Here is a 10027-nt window from a genome sequence, read left to right on the forward strand (position 1 = left end):
AAGAGCCGGGCGTGGTGGTGCACGCTTGTCATCCCAGCATTCGGGAGCTGAGTCTGGAGTACCACAGTTCGTGAACAGCCTCAGCTACTTAGTGAGGGCCTTTGCAACTCAGTATGACCCTGTTTCAAAAAAAAAAGAATAAAAAAAATAGGGCTGAGGGTGTAGCTCGGAGGTATAATGCCCCTGGGTTTCAATCCCTAGTACTGAAAAAAAAAAAGAATAAAAATAAAGTAGTCTTTAAGTATCTGCCTAAATGAATTCTGTGAGGATGAAATATAGGCAGTTTATAGAATTGCTGCCTGTTTTGTTTGTTAGGTATTTTCTCATTTAATACTAAGTACTAAGTACTGCATTATGTTGACAAAAACTGAATTGGGGAAATTTTTTTTTTTTCTTTTTCAGTGGAAAGAATTCCTTGACAAAGACGATCATTTTCAGGGATGTTTATTTGACTTATTTTGTGGCATTAGGATTGAACCTAGGCCCTTATGCGTGGTAGGCATGCATTCTGCCACTGAGCTACATCTCTGAACCTTAAAAAATTAAAAAAAAAACCTTAGCTCTAGTCCTAGGGCTTTGGGGGCTGGACAGGAGGATTGCAGGTCGAAGGCCAGCTTCAGCCATGTAACAAGACCCTGTTTAACAGTAAAAAATAAAATAGGATTGGGAGCTAACTCAGAGGTAGAAAACCCCTGTGTTCAATCCCTAGTACCACACACACAAATTTATTTTTCTTGCGAGGAGGGCTGGCCTCAAACTTGTGGTCCTCTTGCCTTAGTCTCCCAAGTAGCTGGGATTATAGAAATGTACCACCATACCAGGCAGGATATATATTTTTTTTAGGTACTATAGGCTTTTGAGATTTTTTAGGAACTAGATTTATATATTTGGGACATGAGCAAAGCTTGCAAAATAAAAATTATTAAAATTAATATGTTTATTTAGTTGTTTATAAAATGTAGTATTTTGTTGACAAATCAACTTATACACAGTTTTATGAATCATATGTAATACGGATGTGCACTCAGAAATAAGAATGCATGGCTAGGAGACTACACCTCTGCTGAAGTTAGTTCTTAAAGACTGTAAGTTCAAAAGACAAGAAATAAAACAAGAAATAATGGGTTTTGGAGGGACAGAAAGTCAAAACAAAACAAAAACAAACACGAACAAACAAACAACAAATAAACTCCAAAGAAACAAAATAAAAAAGAAAAAACTCTAAAGAGTATAACTTCTAGTTTGACAGAAGAAATAGTTCTTTGAGGTGTATTTTAATGCATGATGACTGAAGTTAATAAGGTATTGTATATTTTAAAATTGCAAAGACATTAAACTTCAAATGCCCTTACTACCAAAAAGAGTATTTGAGTTGATGATTATGGAATTCAGCTTGGTTTAATTACTCTGATATATATATATATATATATATATATATATATATATATTCTAAAATTGATTTGTACTCCACAAATATATGCAATAAGAGATATACTATGAGCTATTATTAACCACTCTAATGTGGCTTCTTATTATCATTATATTATTATAGCTATTATTATAGGTATTATTAGCCACTTTTAAAGAGGACAGACAGGCCAAGAAACATTAAATAACATGTCAAGGAGAGTGGGGATCAGCAGTACACTCCTGTGTCAAAATCCTAACTATCCACTCCCTCCTGTGATAGACAGTGTTGGTCACCAGTACGTAGATCTCAGCTCAGCTGTCGTAGCCCTGTCTTCTGGTGACTAGGGCCTCACTCTCAAGGGAGTTGACCAAACAGAGGTGGTTAGGGTCCCTGGTCAAGGCAGCTGGGATATCATTGTGAGGAGTGGAAGGAAATGACTTCTGAGAAGCTGTAGAGAGGACGCTCACCTCAAGTATCCTCCCTGGTAGAATTCTTTATCTGACACAGTGACTCAAAATTTCAATCCTGAAGAGCCTTACTGGGTTTCCACTACTAGACTACAGTAATCTTTCACCAATTTTTGCTAAGAGTCATAAAAAAGACAGGTACCTCAGTGAATCCCATCTTCACTTGGAAATCAGGATCCATCACCTAGGTCCTCGAGTAACCCATTTACTTCACAATTGGTTAGGAATTAAGACCTCTAGACCAGAAAAAAGCAAGACTATGGAGAGAAGCAAAAACCCTAGTGCATGAGTCATTAGGTGTCATAGTAACCAGAGGGGCAACCCCTACTTCCACCCCTCTCTTTCTAGAACCCTGCACTCTAGCTGCGGGGAAACACCGCCATGTCTCCCTTGCTGGCTCAAAGCATCACCACATCCTGTCGGACAGCATCTGAATCTTGCTGCCTCTCAGCTGCCATTGGTGTCTTCAGCAGCCTATTCCACCATTCTCTGCCGGGCGGATTCTGCGTGGTACGGCACCTGAACCCATTTCTGTACTTCTCTCCTGGGCTATTAAAAATCAGTGGTGTATGGGACAGCAATATAGGAAAGTAACCCTGTATTTCCTATTTGTCCAGAAAGATGATGTTAAGCTTGAAAAACAGAGATACTAATGTCTATTCCTCCCTCAAAAAACAAGCAACATCTTGTATTACTTTGATTCTATGTGAAGAATTTGCAGTCTTCAACACTTTCAGTTTCACTTGGGTCTGTCGCTGCATTTACCGTATTTCCCCAAGGTGTGGCGTTTATTTAGCTCTCAGTGGATTTTTGTTTGCTGATTGATGGAAAACGTTGTGCTTCTCCTGAGAGGAAGGAGCCCTTTTCTTAAGTGTTTTGTTTTAACTGTTGAATTATAATTATACAAAATAGTGGGAATAATTGTTACATATTTGTCCGTGCACATAACGTAAATTGGTCAATTTAATTTCCCAGTACCTTTCATTTTCCTCCCCTTCTCCTTCCCCCTCCTCCCCTTTGTCTACTCTACTGGCCTGTCTTGTATTTTCATAAGTCTCCCCATTTCTTTTCTTTTGTTTTTCTGTCTAGCTTTCACTTATGTCTAACTTCTCCACAGAGAAAACAGAAGGTCCTTGACTTTCTGAGACTGGTTTATTTTGCCTAACATGCTGCTCTTTAGCTCTACCCATTTTCCTGAAAATGACGTTATTTCTCCTCCGTCCTCCTTCTTGTTCTCTTCTTCCTTCTCCTTTTTCTTCTTTTGGTACTTGGTATTGAATCCAGGGGCATTCTATCTCTGAACTACATCCTTAGCCCTCTTTTATTTTGAAAAAGGATTCCTCTAAGTTGGAAAGATTCTTGCTAAGTTGCAATCCTATCTCAGCCTCCCAAGTACTAACATTACAGGTGTAATTAGCCACCATGTCTGGCTTGTTCTTAATGGTTGAATAAAACTTCACTGTGTACATATACCACATTTTCTTTACCCATTGATATGCCAATGGACGCCTAGGCTGCTTCTATAACTTCTCTATTCTGAACTGTGCGTCTGTCAACATGGGTATGCACGTATTGCCATAGTATGTATGCCTACCTTAATTCTTCTGGGTCAATACTGAGGAATGGTATACCTGGGTCATATGGTAGCTGAGGGTAGGCCTTTTAAACTTAAAAATGTATGTAGCCTAGGTGACCATAGTCATAGCCTAGAGGCCAGCAAGGACTAAGGGGGACAGGCAGAAAGGGGCTCAAGCTGCTGAGTGACCTGGTGGTGGATTCTGAGCACATGGGAGGGCACTGGGCTGAACGCAAGGGGTTGTGCTGGTCCTGAGAAGAAAGATAGGGCAGAAAATTTGGAGAGATAGCTGCCAACCCTGTCCTCCATGGGCCCTGCATGGTGGCAGCGCTGGCCTGGTCCTTATGAGGTCCCTCTCTGCCTGGGTACACGCTGGGCTCACACTGGTGGCAAGGCCCTAATGGAATTTTATGGGGCATTGGGTGTCCTAGGTGGGGGAATATGAGGAAGGGGCCAGCTCAGATTAGCTTGGTCTGGAGAGGTGATGACAGACTCCGAGAACTCAGAACAGGCATGAAGAAGGGGTAGCCAGGAGGTGGGAGGCCAAGCTGGCCCTGATCTCAGAGGAGGGCAGGGGAAGACACTCATTCTAGGTTGGAAATGAGGGGCTACTCACAGAACCCTCCCACTTCACCCTAAGATGTGGGAGAGAAACATCCCACTCAGGAGGGCCCTTATCCTGCCCAGGGTGTGGGGCTGAGTCCCTGAGCAGTTCCTTCTTGGCCTCCAGGACCCAGGGTCTTGTCCCTTTCCTCTCTGCCATACAACCCAGGGGAGGAGGTAAGAGGTCCACCCTGAGCCCCAGGACAAGAGCTGTCCATGCTTTCTCTCAGTGGTGCTCAGTGGCAGCCCTGGAGAGATGGAGTGGGTGAGAAGGAGCTGGGTCACAGCTCTGCATGGGGCTTTGGAGGCGTGTTGGGGGAGCAGAAAACAGCGGGATGTGGCTCTGGCCCGCTGGGCACAAGGTTGGTCCCTGTGAATGAAGAACAATGAATAAAAAAGGAAGCAGCCTTCCCAGCGAAGAGACATTTATTTCTGGTACCTTCCCCATGCAATTCTGGACTCAGCTCCAGCAAAGTGGTGGTTAAAGCGGGGGCTCGGCTGGGCATGGTGGTGCTCACCAGTAATCCCAGTACTTGGGAGGATGAGACAGGAGGATCTCAGGTTCAAAGCCAGCCTCAGCAACTTAGCGAGGCTCTCAGTAACTTAATGGTACTCAGTTTCCAAATAAAAAATAATAAAATGGGCTGGGGGTATAGTTTGGTTGTAGAATACGCCTGGGTTCAATCCCCAACAACCCCTCCTCCCCACAGATAGGGAGCTCAGTCAGTCAGCTTCCCACATAGCGACTTTTCATGGTTTTCCTTATCCAGTGTAGGAACTTGGAGACTTTGGTGTAGACTCGTGGAGATGTCCCATTATTTCGTCCATAGGAAACAATGCCATAGGCTACATTTTTACACACCAGGGGGCCTCCGGAGTCTCCCTGTAAATAGAGAGCAGGGAGGACTTCGTCAGTGCTCCTCCTGGACCTGTCCTCTCTGCCTTACCCACCACAGACAAGGGTGACCTGGACAGCCTGCGTGTGGGAGATCAGCAGGCTCTTGGTGCCCTTGGCTGTGAGGTATGACATGCACATTCTTGTTGATTCACCTTGCCCCTGGAGCCAGCCTTGTCCTCTCCCCCAGGTCCTGGAAGTTTTCCCTGTATAGGTTCAGGGACCATGCGTTCCAGGCTACTTTTTAAGGACATGGAGGCAGGTGAGTGGGGCTGACACCCGGCACGGGGGACGATCCTGCTGACCAAGGTAGCCACCAACTCTGAGGAGCCACCTGGTTGTAATTACTGCACACCTGGAGAGCACAGGTTTCTACCACCTGTGACCTGAGTTCATGGTGTGTTGGAAACTCATGTTCCAGGGAAGCAGCTTCCATAGAGGCCCCTTGGTAAGTGCAGAGGCCCTAGTTCCCTCCCAATTCTCTTCCCAAGGAAAACGCTCACAGCTTAGTGGGTGAAGAAATCCCCCACTGCTTGGGTTTCCTGATCTCCTCCAAACACCCCTCTCCCCAGAGCTCAGCTGGAGCAGAGCAAGGCTGCGGCTGAGGGGAGACTGTGAAGAGTCCCTGGTCTGGGAAACGGTGCCTCTGCTTCTTAGCAGTTGAAGTAGAATTCTGGGACCAGCAGTAATTACATCAGCTGGATGTCCAGTCTCACCTTATAGGAAGCCTTTTTTGTCTTCGGGTCCCCTACGCATATCTCGTAGGCACTGGTGTAATAACTGTTTAAGTAGGCTTCGCACTCCTGGTCCTCCTGCACGGTCAGTTCCACTTCCTGCAGTGTGTCCGAGTTTCTTCCCATGAGGGCCAAGCGCCCCCAGCCAGCCACGCTGCACACAGTCCCTGGCTTCACCTTGGACTTGCCCGGGGGCAGCCTGAGGAGCTGCACAGCTGCAGTCAGCCGGGCCTTCCTTGTCAGCTGTGGGAAGGAGGCAAGAAAGTCCAGCTGAGATGGTCACCAGGTGGGAAGGAAAGCAGGGCAGGGCAGGGGCAGCCGGGGTGTGCTCACCTGCAGTAACATGATGTCTCTGGAGTAGTCATTAGAATTATAGTCTGGGTGGCGGATGGCTTTTCTTACAGGGATGACCTGCTGGGTCCTCTCTGGTTTGTGGATGTTGTGGGCCCCCAGGGTGACATTTATTGACCTGCACAGAGGGTAGGGAAGACGTGGAGGCACAGAAGATAAGATACAGCCCAGAGCTGTGAAGAGCAGGCTCTGGTGGGAGCAGAGCAAGGCTGCCTCTGAGAGGAGGTTGAGGGGCAGGAGGATCCTGGGCTGGAACAGTGCCCTTGGCTTGTAGCAGTTGAGGTAGAATTCTGAAGCCAGGATTGACTGCATCAGAGGTTCTCGAGGTTGATCACCCCCAGAAAAACTGAGAAATTTGTTTTTTTTTTTTGGTGTGTGTGTGGTACTGGGAATTGAACCCAGGGGCATTATGCCTTTCAGCTATACCCAAAGACTCATTTATTTTTTGTTTTGAAAAGGGTCTTGTTAGATTGTTGAAAGCCTCGCTAAGTTCCTGAGGCTGGTGTAGAATCTGTGATCTTCCTGTCGCAGCCTCCCAAGTATCCGGATTACAGGTGTGCACCACCATGCCCAGCTCACATGAGGTATCTGTTGCTTGCTTTCACTAGTAAGACAACACATACCCCTAGGTCTGCATATGGTAGCTTTTTCTCTCTGGTCTTTTCTACTCAGTAATACCTCTGGCCCCAACCTACCCCTCGTCCAATAGGACATGGTCAACCCTCTTTTCCACCCCTAGAGGGATCTCCTGCACACATGTCCCTGAGAGCCAGGTAGCTCCCAGGAAGAAGGCAGGGGTCCTGGAATGTTTGCAGGCACATGTGTGGATGGGTCTCTGCCTCTCACCTTCCCCAGCAGTGGGCAGCTGTCAGCACAAAGTCCTCTCTTATCAGGAAGCCACCACAATTCATTGTAGACTTTTTATCAAAGATCCGAAGATAGGCCATATAGGGGCGGGAGTGGGGCTTGGTCTCATGTCCTCCGATGATCTCCACTGAAAGAGAAGCCAGTCTGTGTGTACACCCACTGAGTCCATGGGAGGGCATCTGCTTGAGGGTCTAAAACGCTGGGCATTAGGGTAACTGGGATGGCCTAGAGCTGGAGGGGCTGAGGGAAGGGGTCCCAGCTTTCTCTTTTGAAAAGGGAAGGAAAGCAGGTCTTGGCCATGAATTTTCTTGCCTGGATATGTGGAAGTAAGCACACTTGTCCAGGGACAATGACATCCCAGAGGCTCCTCATAATTCCTCTCCTGACTTTTCTGTTTGTAGGAAGTTTCTAAGACCCATCCAAGTCCTGTGATGTCTAGGCTGATGCGGGTTAGTAATAATGGCCAGTACTTGAGTATCTATCTAGATGTGCTCATAGCCTGTTTCCTAGTGCCTGGCATGTAGCTTATTGGCTCTGGTTAGTCTCTGGGTGAGCGTTGGTAGGGCAGTGCTGGTGGGATTCTGGAAAGCTGAAAAGTTGGGGTATGACACAGATGCTCAGACAGGAAAATGGGGGATGGTGGCACAAAAGGCCTGGGCACAAAGAGAATTGGAGAAAGGGACTGGGTGGTTTGGGACCAAGCAAAGGCAAAAACAGTGTTGGGGACAGAGGTCCACCCCTTCTGGGTTCCACTGAGCTCCAGACTTCTCACCCCTGCAGTTGTGGGGGGCATATCTCATCCCAGACACAGGCCAAGCCAGCTCTGCCCTGTCCAGGAGAAGTCAATATTTTCTCCTTTCCAGTTTCCCTCCCTCTGCCATGCACTTATAGGAAAGCTCCACATTCCAGATGATGAGGGTGGGTTCATATTCTCGGGCTCTAAGAATATACATCTGCTTCCCATTCCTGCTGACAGCCTACCCAGGGCCATGGCTGGGATTCTGCGGTGGGTCTGGGTCTGGGGCGCAGAGCTTTTCTGGGTAGATAGACAAATCAGGGTTGCGCAGAAGGGGCAGGAGTTCTGCGCTTGCTGTGGGATGGGGTTGGGACTTGGAGGGTAGGGACGGGCACTCACCTGCCTTTGCCCTGGATGTCAGAAAGAAGGCCAAGAGGAGCAGGAGGTGCTGCATCTTCCTGGAGGCTGCACAGCTCAGAGCTCCTGGAGCTTGGTCCTTGCTCTCTTTTAGCCCCAAGCAGAGGAAGAGGGTGGAGTGGGCTTGGTGACCTTCCATTCTTCTGGTTTGATGGTGCTTTTTTACAGATGGTTTCTAAGAAAGCTCCCTGCCCCCACTGCCTTGGCCTGATGACGTCTTCAGAATAATCGTGTGAGAATCATACAGAAACCACATTGGTACCCACTGCTAATGACTCAGGATGAACCACCATTGTCAGCTCAGAGCAGAAACCCATGGGTACAAGGTGGAGACTGTAGGGTGTGGTACTGGCCAGCAGAGGTCCTGGAGCCCCAGAAGCCTGAGTTCCCATTGACAGAATCATCAATGGCATCAGTGCCATGCAGGATAATTTCTGAAGCAGAGGTGCATTTAGACCCATCTCTTGTGCTTAGTCCAATCATGTTGGAGACCTTGTCTCCTCTTAGAGAGCTGAACACAGTTTGCAGAAGAGATAGAAATATCATTGATCAGACAACAGTGTGGAAAGGGCAGTAGCAGAGTGACACACAAGGTAACAAAAAAACATGGCTAACACCTACTAACCCCCTGGAAACCTCTTCATCATCATAGCCTGTACAGGTTTTTTTTTTTAAACAGGTCTGGGGATGGAATCTAGGGGCATTTGACCTCTGAGCTACACCCCCTGCCCTATTTTTTATTCTTTATTTTGAAATAGGATCTCACTAAGTTGCAGAGGGCCTCACTAAGTAGCTGAGGCTGTCCATGAACTGCGATCCTCCAGTCTAGGCCTCCCGAATGCTGGGATTATAAGCATGTGCCACCATGCCTGGCTACCGGGGAATTTTAAACCTTATTTAATTACAAATACACATGGTAAATGTAACCTTACCAATTTTTTAAAGAAAAATACTGCACTGGACACAATGGCAGGGGGCTATGGAATTATTACAGTGTTACAGGATGTACTAAATGCAGATGCAGTTAGGATTTAATACAGCCTCTTTGTGTTTCTTTGCATTTCTATCCACTGTGGATGGTGGCACACATACTCTGTTTGTATATGTTAAGTTCTGATAAGTTTAAACTTTTTTTGTGTGGTACTAGGGATTGAAACCAGGGGAATTCTACCTCTGAGCTATACCTCCAGTCCTATTTTATTTCTTATTTTGAAACAGGACAAGGAGGAGCCAAGACGGCAGCTGCAGCAACAATAGCTGGAAGTGGCCAAATAGGACATGTATTCCTCTGAGAAACCCCGGACATCAGATTTTGGTTTAATATCTGATTGTGACAACATATAGAGACATTTATAACCATGACTTCCTACCTACAATATAAGAGAGAAGAGACAGACCTAGATGGCACAGATAGCAGTGGTGGTGGCGGCGGTGGCAGCCAGTATTCTGGAAAGGTAGATAAATCTAATCCAATCCATCTTGAACTGTTGGAGAAATCTTTCCAAAAAAAAAGACTGTTCCTGCACCACATGTCCAGGAACTCTGGACAACATACTATATAAAAAAAAAAATGTTCGGGGTGTGTCAGATGGAGCCCTGCACAATCGGTTCGACTGGCGCCACATGTCCCAGGAGCCAAGGGTGCTCCTGGCCACCCCGTTCCTCTGCGCAGCACTGGGGATGGGTCCGCTCAGAGCAGCAGAACCCGCTCTCCGTTGGTGAAGCTGTGGGCCTCCGCTCTTGGCAGGGAGATAAAACACATTGCTACTAAGTACTTGGGCCCCAGCTCCTGCGAAAGACATGTACTGTTTTATTGAAAAATATTGAAGAGGGAGGAAGAAGAGGGAGGAATATGGCGATGGCTGTGGCTGCAACGACAACCACAGCCAGAGCAGTGCAGTGGCTAAATAGGACATTCATCCCTCTATGAAACCCTGGACAACAGATTTTGATTTAATAGCTGATTGGGA

The 10027-nt window shown here is 46.8% G+C and overlaps 1 protein-coding gene across 1 annotated transcript; it reads right to left on the reverse strand.

Moving 5' to 3' along the window:
• Positions 1-4784: 4784 nt before the first annotated feature.
• On the reverse strand, positions 4785-8094 carry LOC308270978 (granzyme B-like; the record flags this gene model as incomplete). The annotated part of the gene is made up of 5 exons (XM_080707125.1): positions 4785-4940; positions 5669-5929; positions 6020-6155; positions 6884-7031; positions 8040-8094. 5 exons carry the CDS (start codon positions 8092-8094, stop codon positions 4785-4787), a joined length of 756 nt encoding a protein of 251 aa, XP_080563251.1.
• Between the last annotated feature and the right edge of the window lie 1933 nt (positions 8095-10027).

Source organism: Muscardinus avellanarius (genome assembly GCF_963383645.1).
Source record: "Muscardinus avellanarius genome assembly, chromosome: 12".
Taxonomy (NCBI): Eukaryota; Metazoa; Chordata; class Mammalia; order Rodentia; family Gliridae; genus Muscardinus; species Muscardinus avellanarius.